Source organism: Canis lupus, chromosome 16, assembly GCF_048164855.1.
Source record: "Canis lupus baileyi chromosome 16, mCanLup2.hap1, whole genome shotgun sequence".
Lineage (NCBI taxonomy): Eukaryota > Metazoa > Chordata > Mammalia > Carnivora > Canidae > Canis > Canis lupus.
Genome location: NC_132853.1, coordinates 8,922,385 through 8,938,768, shown reverse-complemented (window position 1 = coordinate 8,938,768; position 16,384 = coordinate 8,922,385). Strand labels below are relative to the sequence as shown.

Below are 16,384 nucleotides of genomic sequence, written 5' to 3'. Positions count from 1 at the left end.
TTCACAGGTAGAGGGGCCATGTAACATTGTTCTGGCCAAGGAGATGTGGGCAGAAGTCTGCTGGTGCCACCTCTGCCCCTTCCTCCTTCTTCCGGCCTGAAATGCAGAGCTGGGACCCAGCCATCTGCAACCTTGAAGTGATAGGAATGAGTCTGGAACTAAGGGTATTGGGGCAGACTGATGAAAAGGTGTGGGACCCCGATGAACCACTGCAGCAGCCCCGTGTTACATACCCTCAGACCTCCTATCATGTGAAGCCAATAAGCCCTTTCTCTTTAAACTGTAGTGTTGTATGTGATTGTTAGTTTTAACCAAACACTTCTCTGATGAGATCCCTCAGAAGTGGGACAGCTGGGATTTGAACATATGTGCCTGCCTGTCCTTCAAAGTCTGTGCTCTTTCCACCTCTCCCTGCCCCCCCCCCCCCCCCCCCCGCCTTCCAAGAATGGACTGGTGTTACCAGTATGGTGGGAACTAGTGAGGCCATCCTCCACACCTACTATTTCTGAACAGGCAAAATAACTTGCCACCAAATGGGGAGCAGATATCACCTGCAGGGAATGTGTTCACTTTATACACAAAGGTTTGTGGCTAGAGTATCTACAGCTGCGGAGTCTAAAGTGGAAAAAGGGGGCTGTCAATAAGAGGGAATTCAAGAAATTATGTAAAGCCCTTGAATGGAATCTTTGGCAGACATTAAAATGTTTTAGAAGACAACTTTATGAGAGGAAAAGGTTTTTAGGCTGTATTATGAACAATAGAGGTCACGTCACAATACAGTATGATTCCAATTTTGTAAAATCACATATATGTGTGAATAACCAAAATGTTGAGTGGTGCAATTATGCATAACCTTGTTTTCTTATGTAGGTTTTTTCCCTATAGTTTCTAACATTTCAAAGTGTGTGTTTGTGATTAGGTAAAATAAAGCAACACATTAAAAAGAATAAGACTCCAGCGTCAAGGTGAATGGATTGTCTCTTTGTCAGGAATCTGACGTGCCTTCTTTTGTTGTCTGACCTAAGGCTTGGCAGAGGGGGTGTGCAACTAGAGAGGAGTGTTAGGAAGAGTAGGGGGGGTGCCAATAAGAGCTCCCGAGATGAGGATCCCTGTGTTGCTGTGGCTGCTCATCTGCCTTGGCTTCCCCTGGGAACCTGCAAGCATGGCATCTGCCCTCTGCTCCCACATGCTATGTGAGGGCTACACGTTTAGTAGCTTCTGATGCTAGCAGTCCATTGTCAGTCTTGATTAAAACACACCATCCACATAACACAGTAATAGAATTAGAAGGCAATCCTTCCCTCAAATGGGCTGCAGTGGACGCTGTGCAAACAACTTGCATTGTGTTCCACTTTGATTTAGCCTAATGTGTTGGTAAAACGGTCCATTCCTGAGGTGTTTTGTACTTAATTACGTAAGAACATGGGAGAAAGTGGAGGTCCCTAACAACATGCTTGGTGGTTAAGTGAGCATCCAAATGGGCAATTAATAATTTACTAAAATATTTAAAATACCTCCTGGCTTCCTGTGATGGGAAGAATATGGCTCACGTGCCGTCCATTGTTGGCTTCTCTGCAGGTGGAGGTACCCCCTGCCTTTCTGGTGTCTCTGCCTCTAAGCCTGGAAGCTTCTGCCCACTTTCTCCATAGCTAGTGAGGGGACTTTCACAAACACAGATCTAATCGCAGCACCCACTTCAAGCTGTCTGTTTCACTTCCCTACCTCTATCCCCCACTGCACCTGGTCATCCCCTAGACTCCTCAGAAGGCTTCTCCAGGCCTGCTCAGTGCAGAAGGATGCCATGACCACCTTTTCTAGGAACTTCAAAGTTCTCTGTGAGGGTCTCTTATCCTTCAGTGGAACCTCACTGTGTTTCATGTTCCATTTGTGTCTGTCTCTCTTGCTAGGCTGTGAGTGAGTGCCTTGAGAACAGGAACAGGTTCCACAGGGAATCTTTGTTTAATCCTTTTATTCAGTGAGCATTGCTGGGTAAATGAATGAACCTGGAGTGCAGGAATCCTGGTGCAGCGATTGTGATCAGCATTAACAAGGAGTGATCCTCTCCCTTTCCTCCTTCTTGAATTACTAACATGCTCCTCCTAATCTTATGCTCTTGGATTGTTATTCTGGAGGTGATCCCACTTCCTTATTTTCTAGATACAAGATCTGAGGTTCTGGAGGGTTAACTCCTTTGCCTGAGAGACATCAATCGAGGCTGATTTCCTGCTCCCCAGGATCCCCTGTCTTTGGGATCATTTGGTCATCATCATCCCCATCATGTCAAAATCACGACAGACAAAATAAGAGGAAAACGGGAGTGGGCTCAGAAGAGACCAAGGAAGATTCTTGACCATACTCACTTAAGATTAATTTTAATAAATCTGATTCTAAGCAATTTAAAACTCACTGACACACTGAGCCTTCAGGTGAAGGTGGAGGAACACGCAGTCCACCTCAGATATTTCCAGCGACATTTATCAGGGCTAGAAACTGTGCCTGGTTTTACCACCAGCTCCCCAGCTGTTTAACAAAATGTCGAGCACATCCAATATCTTTATTTGTTGAATGACTAATTCAAATGCCTACTATGTCCCTAGAACTGTATGCTGCCTCAATTTAATCCTTGGAGCAGCCCCCAAGGTCTTAAGCATTATGCCACACTGATTACGACAGGTGGCTTAGTTACGTTGTGGCTTATCCGAGGCAGATTTGGGTTTAAATCTATCTGGTGACATTCTGCCCAACAGTCCGATGCAGTGTTCTGCATCTAGTAAATCCTTAATAATTATTAATTGATGAGGGTGCTTTTTCAGTCTGAATGCTTAAACCACATGCTCTCTGAATATGATGGGAGTTGCAGCATATTTTAATTAAATACTGACAACTTTAATTCTGATTGCTCATTCTAATACTCTTGAGCTGATAGCACCAAGCTAATGGCTTGTTCATTTTGGAAGATATTAGCAGCAGGGTGCTGCCTTTTACCCAAACATAAGATCACAATAATTAAAATCTGATATTGCTCGAAATGAACTCCTTTTAAACTAATTTATATCCCACAAACACACACAGATGCAAGCCTGTAAGTGCCAACATTCTCGAGAATTTACAGCACCTTAGAGAAACTCTGTCCATTCCCTTCCAAAATGAAAAGTTTTCTGTTGCCGTGATGAAAGACTCCTTACTAGGTTCAGGGGAAATGTGCATTTCCACTGATCAATTTCTGAGTTTCCCAGAAGAGGTGAGCCAGAGAGAAATGCTGAAAACTAATGACTGTGGGAGCAGAGCATATTTGTACTTTATTGCTCCAATCAGTATCTAAACCACTGAATCAGAGAATAAGACAAAGGAAAATTTTATTGCATGGGGTGGGAAGGGAGAGGGTGGGCGGGGGTGGTGGGCTGAGCAGAAGGGAGAAATATCTGAGTATACAAAGAGATAAAGTAATTTGGAGGGAGATCCAAGAAGGCAAACAACATATTGTATTAACTCATTGCTTCCACAAATGGACACTGAGCATCTATTGTGCCCCAGGCACCGGAGACCTGGTGGTTACCAGCCAGCTTGGTACTTGCCTTAGAGCATGATTCGAATAAGAGGTCCATGTTTGGGGTTTTAGGGGAGCTATGAGCTCCCTGAAATTGTATGCAAAATCTCCAGTTTGTACATATGTACAGGTGCTGGCAGAAATAGACTGGTCCATCTTTTTCCTCAGGACAAAGTATGCAGTCAGGGTCATATTCTCTAAGCCTTCATGGATCCCCAATAAGGTGAGTAACCATGATAATAGAGTTTGCCTTCTCTAATATTCCCTTAGAAGGGATGAACAAACTAGAACAGAAGCCAAAATCAAAACAAGCCAACAAACACAGATATTTTCCTTCATTTTTATGAAGTTAACAAAATATTTTCTCCAAAAATCTTAAAAAAAAAAAATCCAAAATCAAAACCCTACACTCCGCAGGAGATTTTTTTTTTTTTAAAGGACACCAAGAAATAGTGAATTAGGGGCACCTGGGTGGCTCAGTGGTTGAGCATCTGCTTTCAGCTCAGGGTGTGATCCTGGGGTCCTGGGATTGAGTCCTGCATCAGGCTCTCCACAGGGAGCCTGCTTCTCCCTCTGCCTATGTCTCTGCCTCTCTCTCTGTCTCTCTCATGAATAAATAAATAAAATCTTAAAAAAAACAAAAGAAATAGTGAATTATAGGACACAGTTAAACGACAAGCTCTTAGCAACAGGGTCATGTCACTAGAGATCATTCTACCGAGTAGGCCCATTGTTCATCCTTGCTGGATTCTGTGCAGAGTCCTCAAGAGGGGATAGAGCACAGGTCACAGACCCATGGGAGACTTTCCCAGCACATACTCCTGACAGCTATGATCTTCCGAGTAATTATTATTTGCCAGGCATTATTTCAAAAGCTCTGCCTTCAAGGTGTTATTAAGCCTCACGGCTATTTAATAAAGAGAAGTATTATTACTAGTTCTATTTTACAGATGAGAAAATTGAGGATCAAGGAATTCTGGAGCTTGTTTAGAGTTCCACAGCTGGAAGATTCCCCTATTTCTTGCCCCTTCGCGGTAGGAAAAGCTGCCAAGGGCAATGCTATGAAGGTGATGTAGATGTCGGGAAATGACAGCTATTATGTAAACCCCAAACAATGAAACCCCCCCTTTTTTTTCTTGCGAGACTCTTTATTTATTTTCTGAGACTCTTTATTTATCTAAATAGTATCTAAACACTCATGGAGAGAAGCAGGGTCCAGTTTTCGAGTAGAGCTTACCTTTACGGCTCCACAATTAGAGAATTTGAATTGAGGTGGTGTGGGAGCAGGGAGGAGTGAGCATGGAGAAGGAAGAGTGGGGAAATATTAAGGAAGTGGGTTTGAAGTGAACTCCGCAATTTCACGTTGCTGGTCTGCAGAGTCTGGCAGAACTGAAGATTTTTCTTACCACCTAGACCGTGTTTACACTTTCCATGCCCTTCATTGATGGCTGTTTAAACAACTTATCTTGACATGATTTCACAGTTGCAAGAATAGTACAAACAGTGCCTGTATGTCCTTCACCCAGATCCCATAACTGTTAATATTTACCATACTTGCTCTATACTTCTCTCTCTAAATATTTTCATCCGGTTTTCTTTCTTATAGAGACATAATGACGCTCTTTTATCCCTTCAAGGTATATTCTCCCCAAACAAGGATGTCCTCTCTCATCACCACACTTAAGTGACCAAAACCATGAAAGCATCAGCATTAAAATACTGTGAACTAATCTACAGACCTTGTTCAGATCTCACCAATTGTCTCCATGATGTCAGCAAAGAGAATCCCAGATCACACACTTCTTTGCCCTCCGTGACACGGATGTTTGGTGGAAAAGTATAGGTCAGTCATTCTGTCAAATATCTTTGAGTTTCTCTGATGTCCTGATCAGATTCCAGTTTTGCATTTTTGGCAGAATTATCACAGAAGTCCTGTTGCACTTTCCCCTGAGCATTGTGTCCGGAGGTGATTTGTCCTACAGTGGTGATGTCAACCGTGGTCTCTTGGTAGGCTTGCTGTCAGGTTGCTCATTGTGAAGTCAGAATTACCGTCCTCTTTTACATTGCTGAATTAAGAAATAAGAATCTTGGCAAAATCTACACAAAGTAAAATTTACCATTTAACCCTTTCTAAGTGTTCAGTTCTGTAGCATTAAGTGCATCCATGTTGTTATCCAACCACCATCACCATCCATGGATCTTTTTCATCTTCCTAAACTGAAACCCCCTGCTGATTGAACACTAAGTCCTCATTCTCTCCTTCCCCCAGCCCCTGGCACCCCCGTTCTACTCTCTGTCTCTATGAATTTGCCCAGTCTAGGTATCTCATCAGTGGAATCGTATAGTATTTGTTTTTTTTTCCCCGACTGCTTATTTCATTTAGCATCCTGTCCTCAAGGTTCACCATGTTGTAAAAAAGGTCAGAATTTCCTTCCTTTTTAATGCCGAATAAATATTCCCTTGTATGTATCCACCACATGTTGTTTATGAATTTATCCTACGATGGACACTTGTGTTGCTTCAGCCTTTTGGCTATTGTGAGTAATGCTGCCGTGAACTTGAGGGCACAAGTATCTGTACTCTGTCCCTGCCTTCCCTTATTTTGAACATATAACCGGAAGTGAGATTGCTGGATCATTATTCTCCCTTCTTAAGTAATAAGTGTCTTGTGGGGTGATAGTTGGAGACTATGCAAATATCCAGTTACTCCTCACACTTTGACCCACCAGTTTTAGCATTCCTTGATTTCTAGCCGAATCAATTATCATCCTACTGGTTGCCTAATGAAAAATTTCCTACCATTTCTTTTACTTCTCTCAGTTGGAATTTTACTGTAGGGAAGAAATTTCCCTTCCCCCTCATTTATCTAACAATACGGACTCATTTCATCCAACGGGTCATAATCCTTCAGTCCATAGGCACTTTTCTGCCCTGAGCAATTCTTTTCCCTAGGATTTCCAAGACGAGCTCAAGAGCGGGGAAACGCGGGAACTTTCTGTAGTTCCTTGTCACCATTAAGGAAGCCGAGAGTGCAGCCGGACTTCCCCCAACCTAGGTGATTCCTTTCTGACCCGCTCATTAGTTTAAGCTGAGTGGAAGCCGTCTTAGACAGCGTCTGCACCCAAGCCCCTGGAGAGCCCAGGCCCGCGAGAACTACATTTCCCAGAGTCCTTCGGGGGTCTGCGTCATCAGTGAGCGCGGCCTTTCGCAAGCGAAGCAGGCTTTGGAGAGCCCGCTGTGGCGGCGGCAACATGGCGGACGTGCTAAGTGTCGGAGTGAACCTGGAGGCCTTTGCTCAGGCAATCAGTGCCATCCAGGCGCTGCGCTCCAGCGTGAGCAGGGTGTTCGACTGCCTGAAGGATGGCATGCGGAACAAGGAGACGCTGGAGGGCCGGGAGAAGGCCTTCATTGCGCACTTCCAGGACAACTTGCATTCGGTCAACCGGGACCTCAAGTAGGTACCGGCTGGAGGGGCCGGCGTCGGGGACCCTCCCGGCGCCCACCCGGCCCCGACCCCGCGCGAGTGTCCCTAGCCAGGGGCTGCCCTCGATTCCGCGCTCGCTTGCTGTCTGTCCCTGCTCTCCAGGCCCATGCGTGTTCCTCGGGGACGCCTCGTCTCCCACCCCCGCTTTCTCGTCTCCCTTCTCCTGGCCTCCCAGTCCTGGCTGCCTCCCGCCGCTCGGGACCTCCGCGTGTGCTCGTTCGGTTCCCGACGAGATGTGCTCTTCCCGCCAACTTCCGCTTCTGGCCTCCGCTTGGCAGGTGTCTCACCTGTAGGCCCTCCGTGCCCCGCCGCGTCTGATGGTACCAGCCAGCACCAGCTCAGCGCTGCCGCAGACCCCAGTGCGCTTGGCTTCACTAGCACCAGCCCGTCAGCCCCACGCGGCCCGGTCCCCAAACACCGTAGCACAGGACTTGATCTCTCCCTGCCCCGGCCCCCTCCAGAACCACCTGATTAGGACCTCACCCCCACTCTGCTCCTGTTCAGTTTCTTCCTCCAGAGAGAGACCTAATCTCAGGCTTAGCCAGCTTAATCACTTGGGTTTAGCCCCCCCTTCACCCCCCCCCATCAATGTGCGGTCCTTTCAGGTTCAGGATGGTATATTTCTTTTTCTTTCTTACAAGTCACGTTCTTCTACTTTCTAAGTGTTGTGTAAGAAATAAGTGAGAGGATGTTTGTGAAATGCCCAGCAGGTAGTAGGGACTCTAATTGGCTAGGTTCTGAACTTGTCTTCCCTCCCTTAAGAAAGTCAGCCATTCTCAGGGAGGTTAGAATTGCAGGATTTTTGCCTTTTACCTCTCAGAACTGACCTTAGCAGGGAAAGGCATTTGGTAAGATAGTCATCCTGTAATTTCTGGAATGGTGGGATTTTTTTTTTTCCCCCAACTTGGTCTCCTTAGTAACCAGATGGAAGGAGGAGGTAGAATGGAGGAGGTGGTGACCGAATGATGGGTGGTGCCTCTCTTGATTTTTTTTTTCCCCCTAAGAAGTTGCCATTCTTTTTTGGTGGAAAGCCGGGAAATCACACACCCCTCCTCAACTCCCACATCCACTTGCTGTTCTCTGGCGCGGTGCCAGGAAATACTTTCCCTGCTTGAGGGGATGTACTGGCTGTTCTTTGCTCTCTTCCGTGTGCTCCCTTTGGTAACGTTCAGGATCTTATAACCCTCTGCCATTCTAGAAAGTTCGCATTTCCCTATCGCGTTTTGAAATCTTTATGCAGTAGTGCCAAGAAGAAGGTGGCTGAAGATTCCAAAACGAGTGTGGCATGAGAAGCTGTTCCTAGAGAGTCTTTTGTTGACAGTTTGAGACTGGCCTCACAGAACATGCTCCTGGAATGTGCTTTTGCTGTTGGCTCACTTTCCCAAGCTTCTCTAGAGTTTTCCTGCTAGACTGAAGTATGTTTGACACAGCCCCCTCGGTGGTGTCTTCCCATCCCATTTGTTTATTTTATCTCTTCTTTGTTTTGTGAAGTTTTACCATCTGTGAAGTGCCATGTACTAGTTTAGCCCTATGTGAATGATAAATAATTATCATCTATTCAGGTACTTGCTGTTCTGCCAAATGTAATGATCTGTATGTGGGTCTGAAAACTCTTAGTGAGAAGCAATGTTACACCACATTTCAAAGTCCCAGAAAGTCACCCTCCCTACCCAGAGGATAATTTGAATTGTTCAGTCCTGATTTTAGGACTCTTGCTGGTTCCAGTGCTCTTAACTTTTTTCTTCCTTTAGAATGGCACCAGAGAGCTAGGTTTTAAATTAACATAAGCTCCCAGTTAGGGGTTTTCTTGATTGTCCCTGATCTTAACCTTTTAAAGTATTTCTTCTTAAGAGACTTCTGATGGACAGTTTGAAGAATAGCCTTTGACCAATGTGGTTGGCTAAAAACTGGAGTTTCAGTGGACTCAGGTTTATTTGCTTTATCTATTTATTTTTCAGTGAGCTGGAACGTCTGAGCAATTTGGTAGGCAAGCCATCTGAGAACCATCCTCTCCATAACAGTGGGCTGTTAAGCCTGGATCCTGTGCAGGACAAAACTCCTCTCTATAGTCAACTCCTGCAAGCATATAAATGGTCAAACAAGGTAAGGGAGGCATGTCAGAAATGGAGCTAATATAGAAAAAGCCAAGTTTTTTTACATTTCATAAATGCAGAAGGTGAGGGTAAGTATGTCTTTCTTTCTTCTTTCTTTTCTTTCTTTCTTCTTTCTTTTCTTTCTTCTTTCTTTTCTTTCTTTCTCTTCTCTTCTCTTCTCTTCTCTTCTCTTCTCTTCTCTTCTCTTCTCTTCTCTTCTCTTCTCTTCTCTTCTCTCTCCCTGATTCGGCATGGGGTTACAGAGTTGGAAGTTTTAAAATTTCTCTATGAGCTCTTTCAGGGTCCTTTGAAATCTCTGAGAATTAATCATAATGCTCAGATAATTAATTTTTTTAAAAAGTCCTAAATCAGGTGTATTTAACCTAGAGACTGGATATAGGGAGCAGCTTTTCTGAACCCCTTGAAATCATATGCAAAGTGTTGTGGTATGTGCATTTTTTTTTTTTTCCTGGGGAAGACTTCCTGGCTTTCATCAGATTTGGAAGAGTCCATGACCCCTAGAAGGTTAAGGACTGGTGGTCTAAATGTTCAGCCACTAATATTGTTGATGTCACTTGTACTGTCTTCCCTTCTCATCCCTGGAAGAACCTCATGAGAGTACCGTTTATTCTGTTATTGCCTACTCTCTACATCTGGGGAACATTGTTCTAAATGTGCTTCATGAAATTTGCTATTCGTGGCTTCGTTCATTAAGCAGGCCTGTGGCATAGACCCTGGGACAGCTGTAAAAGGAAAACTGAACTGTAGTCTAAAAATAACAGTAACAGGCTCTTAAGCCTGGAAACAGTTTACTGACAAGCTCCTTTTGTTTGGGTGCTGTGGGTTGTTGTGTGTATTTTTTCTCCCTGCTGATAAAGAACTAGAATATAGGTTGGAGTGATTTTGGAAGCCTTTTTCACTAGACTCTGCTACCTCTCCGGAGACTGTTCTCACAGTTACTGGTTAGGAACTGCTCTGCCCCTCCAGTTATCTGTTGTCTTTTCCCTCTTGTCTGTGGTCCCTTTCCCTCTTGATGAGAGATGAGCATTGTGAGTTTTTCTGGTATGCAGAATTTTTTTTACTGAGTTTCTCAATAGTATTTAGCGTACTTTGTTTTTGTTTTTTTTTTTTTAATTTTTATTTATTTATGATAGTCAGAGAGAGAGAGAGAGAGAGAGAGAGAGAGAGGCAGAGACATAGCAGAGGGAGAAGCAGGCTCCATGCACTGGGAGCCTGATGTGGGATTCGATCCCGGGTCTCCAGGATCGCACCCTGGGCCAAAGGCAGGCGCCAAACCGCTGCGCCACCCAGGGATCCCGTATTTAGTGTACTTTGATTTGGAGTGGAACCCGGGAAGCTAAGTCTGAGATTTGGGGGCGGGGGGATGATTTGTCATGGGGTACTAAGGAAAGAACTTGAGCCTCTGATACAGACATCTAGCCAGTGAGGGCTGTCCCCCAAACTCTGGGCTGCCGTTGACAGAACCCCAATTTGGTCTTGAGGATCAGGGTGCCCTGTTGGCATGGGGACCTGTCCCTCTCTTGTTCTTTGGCCTGATGTCTGTAAGTCATGGAAGAGATGGCCCAGCGGTTGTAGATTTGCATGGTTCTTATACCAGGTCATCTCCTGGTGTCATGCCAGACCCTGAAAGAAGATTTTGGGCTTGCTTGGTAGGTGGCCCCTGTCTAAACACTTCATCGAATCCAGGGCTGGGATTCTCTGATTGGCTGGTGCAGATCACCTGAAGCACAGGCATTGGGGCTCCTTGCAGTTGAAGAGGCAGTTCCCAAAAGGAGGGGTTGCACGGCAGATGAAAATTATTTTACTGCCACAGCCAGGCCTGAGACTGCTCTAGCCCTGTGCAGACAATGCTGCCCTATCAGGCTGTCCTCCTTGTTTTCCCAGGGACACTGTTGTTCATCCTTACATGAGTTTACTTAGGGATTGGGTGGGACCTGATCAGTAGGACCCAGAAACTGTGTTGGTGTGTCATGTGGGTAATGTTTTTGTAGTAGCCTAGAGCTGTGGAAACTTCTCAGTGGAGGGAAGATTGAGATACCACGAGTGACTGGGATCCAGTGCAAGTGACTGGGATCCAGTGCAAATGACTGATTTCAGGTTGAAGAAAGGTGGCTTAATTATTCACCAAATTTAATAGCATATTAAAAGTCCCTGCTTTTGACCCTTATATTTGCTCCAAGGTGGAAAAGAAGTTGTATTAAAAAAAGAGAAATATTGTGTATATGGAACTTCTTGTTCTGGAGATCCTATAGATTAAAATAGTGTTTAAATCCCATAGAGCAGTGTGAGAGCCGGGGGTTGAGGGGAATTAGTCATGTCCCCGGCCCGGTGAGCTTCTGCACAGTAGCTGCCTGTTCATCAGCTTCCTAGTGCCCCAGTGGAGGGGGTGCTTGGAAGCTGCTTGTATCACTGATCAGTAGAAACAGAGAGAACAAGTAAGAGATCTTTAGTTTGGTCCTTATTTTATAGCTGAGCAAACAGGCCAGTGAACTGACCTGCCCACAGCTTCACAGTGAGACTAGAATTTGCATTTCCTGACTTAGGTCAGTGTTGTTTCCTCTAAACCTGATGCTTTAATCCATTTTGGCTTAAGGTTTTTGACTATAGAAAACATTTTTCTCCTTCAACATTCATCCTAGAAGCGATTCCTACGTTATCTTTTATTCATGAATCTGTATGCATTTTGCTAATTTGTAATGGTTTATTGAAAGATGGAGATGACAAATGGGTAATACGTGGGTCCCCAAACTATTGCTCTTGTCCAGGGCAGACACCACTAATCACCCTCTGCATGCCTTCCTGCTGAGGTCATCAGGGCTCACAGCTCTGTTCTGGGGCTAGGTGTCCCCTGCCAATTATTCAAAGGTGGGCTGCAGGGAAAACATGCTTTTTATTTCCATTATGATAGATAATGTCCTATTTGACTATGACTTATTTATTCCCTGCCTTTCTCTAGAAAGAATTTAAGGTAGATTATAAGAATACATAAAAACTTTGAGAGGAAAGAGGGGAAACAATGGTGAAGATACCTTATGTATATTTCTTTAATAAACTCAAGAAGTAGCCCCAAGAATTAAGCTGGTATTCTAATTTCCAGCTGGGGATATGGAAGCAGCAAGCAATTATATGTGTTTATTTTGCCTCTCCTATAAATGAAGAGAGCTTTTTAATTGCTAAAGCTTTCATCATTCATCATTTTACCCTCAAAGAGTTTAAACCAGTTGAGTGCATTAACATGTTAAGTGAAGTTTGGGGTAACTTGCCAATGTCAGCTTTACGCACTGTTGGCTAAGAATTGAAGGAAGTGTGGGAAAGGCTTTGATACCACCCATTATGTGATGAACTTTCTGTTTTATGTGCTGTTGGCCATAGAAAAGTCTCGTTCATGCTTAATGACTAATTATTTTCTTTAGGGGCTTTTGTAATTTTTGTAAAGTCAGTTGGAATATTAATTACATGGTAGTTGGCATAATTGTTAGGATAACACATTTAAAAATTAATCTAATCTAATGAAATGATGGCAAATTGCTGTGAGCAGCACTTTGCTCCATACTGAATTGGGGAAAGAATTTAGCTTTTAACTATTATGCATCTATAGATAATTGTTCTGTAGAGGGCTGACAAGCTCTCTTGACGAGGGCAAAAATAATTGGCGTCAATGCTGTCCTTGCTGTGAGACAGTCGTGTGGACTTTCTGTGGCTTCGTATGTTCCAGTATGCCGAGGGGTATATTAAACTTACTCCAAAGATCCCTTCCTGAAGGTTCCCAGCATCCTGTTGCCAGGCTTTTGTTTCTGACTTTGAATTTTTTCATTTGTTTGTGGTAGAGGCCACTTGTGCATTTGCCTGAACAATTGCTGAGACTGCAGCTTTTCCCAGGGGAATCCTGAAGCAGACAAGCCCCCAAAGTGTCACTTGCTTCGTGGGTTGGGAAACGGGCCAGGAGGAAGGTGCCACCACTGCCGCTGCCTCTGATTTGTTTTTCCATGCTTAATTTTTCATTTTTATTAGAGAAAGAGCTGCTTTCTATTCCGAGAACATTCAGTTGGCAAGTCTGAAGGCATTTCCTCCAGTCCACCTCCCTAACTGCTCTTACCAGAATTTAGTTAAATGGCTGTAAGTTACTGTAACATTCATCTCGCTCAGGTCCATCCTTGAAAGTATTCTGCATCTTGGAGCTAACAGGGTTGGGGCTGTTTGAAATTGAGCCTCTTCCTTTAGGGACCCTGGCCTCTTTTATGTCCCTGAGGAGAGGTGCTCTGTCTGTCTTGGTCCCTGCTGGGAATCCCCAGCACCTCGAGAGGCGCCTGGTACCTAGGAAGCAGTCAGTTAAAATCACTGAATGAATGAAAGAATAAATAAAAGCGTTTTATGTTGAATTTTTAATTTACAACCCCTTTTGTGGTTTGCTTGCTTGTGTTTTTAGTGAAGCACGGATAAGGACATTTCCATTTTTGGCCATTACTGAGAAACCCAGTTGCACTCCTTGGAGATGAGAGACAGTCTGAGATCCTGTGCTGGAGGCGAGGGCTGGATTCCAGAAGGGTAATTTGGAAGGACAGGGTAAGGTCAGTTGGTGAACTGATGATAAGCTTCTTGAGGGCCGAGGTTAGCAGTTTTATCTACGATGTTTGTCACCCGTGTGTCCTTTCTAAGAGAGCCGGCTTAACAGTCTGTGCATTAGGAGGGGACTTGATAGAAGCCTTTTGGAGTCGACCACATCAGGCTAATTTGAGCTACGGCACCTGGTGTCAGCTGCTGTGTGGCAGCTGTTGTTTTGGCAGGACTGAGAAACCTGGGAAGAGGAGAGTCAACCCCATCAGCCTCTCGGGTTGTCCCTCTCCATGTATCGTCAATCCCCGATTTCCATTCCTAGCCTTTTCCCTACCGCCAGGCCCATTCCTGACTCATTCCTCTCGCTGATATGTGTTTGGGGACTATAGATTCATTAAGCACTTTGTGAAGACAGTCACTTAGATAGATGTCCCTCCAAACCTTAATCGTCACAAAGTAGGACCAGGCACAGATTGGGATTGTCCTTATTGTTAGCAAAAGTGCCATTCTTAGGGGTGTTTTTTCACCAGCATCCAACCTTCATAGCCCCTGGCCCTTCAGAATTGGGCTTGCTTCTGCAGTGAGTTTGGCTCTAGGGGTGGCTGCCCTGGTTAGCCTTGAATCCTACAACCTCTCCCTCTCTCCCCAGCCCCAAACCTTGATACTGTGGGAGTCATTATATAAAGAACAAAGAGTAACAGACAGAAAAAGACAACAAAACAAAACTAATCTTCTGGATTTTTAGATACTGTTGGAATCAGATGTAAAGGAGAAAGTAGTGAAAAATGTCTGGCTTCCATTAAGTTCTGGAATTGCTGCCTGAGTCTTGATACAGCGCTGCACTTACTCTTTCTTGAACAGGTGAGAAAGAAACTCTTAAAACCTCAGTTTCCTCCTCTGAGAAATGGGGATAACACTAGTGTTTGTATTATAGTGCTGGAGTGAAGACAGTGTGAAGTAATGCACATAAAACACCTTAAGATGCCTCATATACAGTGAGTGTCTATAAACGGTAGTTATAATTCCCAGGCATGATTATAGTGTATGTGTGTATTTATTTATGGAGTGGCAGTATCGCTCAGCTGTTAAGAGCATGTGCTGCAGAGCTGGACTGCTTCAGTTCACATCCTAGCTTTGCTGTCTGATAGCTGTGAGGCTCACGTCTCTGGGCCTCCGTTTTCTTTTCACTGAAATGGGGATGATCATTGTACGTACTTCAGAAAGCTATCATGAGGCTGGATGAGGTAATACAAGTGGAGCACGTTCCTGGCACAGAGTAAATGGTCTATAGGGGCTGATGTCATCTTGACAAACAATGATGAGGACAGACCTCCAAGCAGCACTGGCCTGTCTTTCCATGATTTCTGCTCTATCACACAGCTTCTTGAGCTTGATTTTGGTCTATTCTCCTGAAATTCTACAAATCAGAGATTCTTTTAGGTAGTCAGCACCGTTCTGTCCAAGGGAAGCCTGAGCGTAGACATCAGCAGTTCACACGTTGATCGGAACTGGCAGGAGGGGGATCTTTCCTCAGAGAACCTGGAGGTTGGGTGAAGGGTTGGGTGGTCAGTAGGGAGGGTAGCTAACCTCTTGGTGTGCAGCCCTGGGTTTTGGACAGGGTAGGATGACATGTGGGGGTCGAGGGGCAGCAAAAGCAGGGCAACAGTCCTGAGAAGAAACCATGGGAGGAATGAGAGGACTGCAGAGAAGGGATTGGGAAGGGCAGTATTTTGCTCAGGGCAGCCCATTTGTCCATAGTGGGGAGGGACCCTCTCATGTGGGCACTCAGTAAGGCCAGGCTCCGGGAGCTCAGTGTTTGGACTGGTCTGTAGTCCTCTTTGCTGGTGGGGAAACTCTTGTGACCTAGTCTAGGATTTCTCACATTGTCTCTTTAGGAAAATGCTTGAACACTAAGGCTGGTATAAAAAGACATTTGCATCCTGTGCACTCGGTAAATTGGGTGCTTGCTACCAGCCGGGCTCTGGGGTCAGATTCTTTGAGGGTTTGAATCCCTAGCTCTCTCTATCAGCTTCATGACTTGGAGCAACCTATCTCTGTCTTAGCCTCCTTAGCAGTCAGAGTGGTTAATAACAGCTCCTATGTCGGGGCTGTGGTGAGGATTGAGGGGCTTATTTACCCCCTCCATCCCCACACTTAGCACCTAGAATGGTACCTGGTGTGTTGTGGGCATGCTCCAGACTTAGCTAGTTCTACTCCGTTTCATATTTTCATATTTTTTGGTGAAGTGTTTGAAAGGCAACATGTAGTTATGGCAGCATGGGACAGAGGTTTTGAGGGACTAGTATTTAGTTTTGCCATCCACTGCCTAGCTTTGTGAGCTGCTGTGTGAGCTTATGCCAGCGGGTTTACTCCTTTGGGTTCTGGCTTCCTTGCTGGTAGAATGAAGATCTCTCAAGTCCCTTTCTGCTTGAGCTCAGAGAGTCAGTGGAGTTACTTGTGCATTTCTGTGGTTATGGAAGTGAAACCATAACCTGGGGAGTGGGAAGGAGTAGTGTTTGTTCAGTGATGTTTCTGAAGCATGACTGTTGTATGTATGTATGTATGTTGTTGTATGATGTATGCATCTCAGGATGTGCCAGAACAGAGCAGTAGCCTGGAGGACTGTAGTGGAAAATCACTTTCCAGAGGTTCTCTAGACGGCAGTGGCCTCCTGTAACACACTAA

The 16,384-nt window shown here is 44.9% G+C and overlaps 1 protein-coding gene across 6 annotated transcripts in view; it reads left to right on the top strand.

The window, feature by feature from the left end:
• The first annotated feature begins 6,750 nt into the window (after positions 1 to 6,750).
• The window catches only part of MED27 (mediator complex subunit 27), a 196,818-nt gene continuing 187,184 nt past the window's right edge, over positions 6,751 to 16,384 (top strand). For 2 of the 6 annotated variants that reach the window (XR_012008414.1, XM_072778432.1), the window contains exons 1-2: positions 6,752 to 7,001; positions 8,990 to 9,134. Coding sequence is in view for 4 of the 6 variants with exons in the window: in XM_072778432.1 (XP_072634533.1) it covers positions 6,799 to 7,001; positions 8,990 to 9,134 (348 nt within the window). In the remaining 2 variants the exon portion in view is untranslated. Of the gene's footprint in view, positions 7,002 to 8,989; positions 9,135 to 16,384 lie in introns of all 6 variants that reach the window. The other 4 variants (XR_012008415.1, XM_072778431.1, XM_072778430.1 and 1 more) reach the window with 4 other exon arrangements.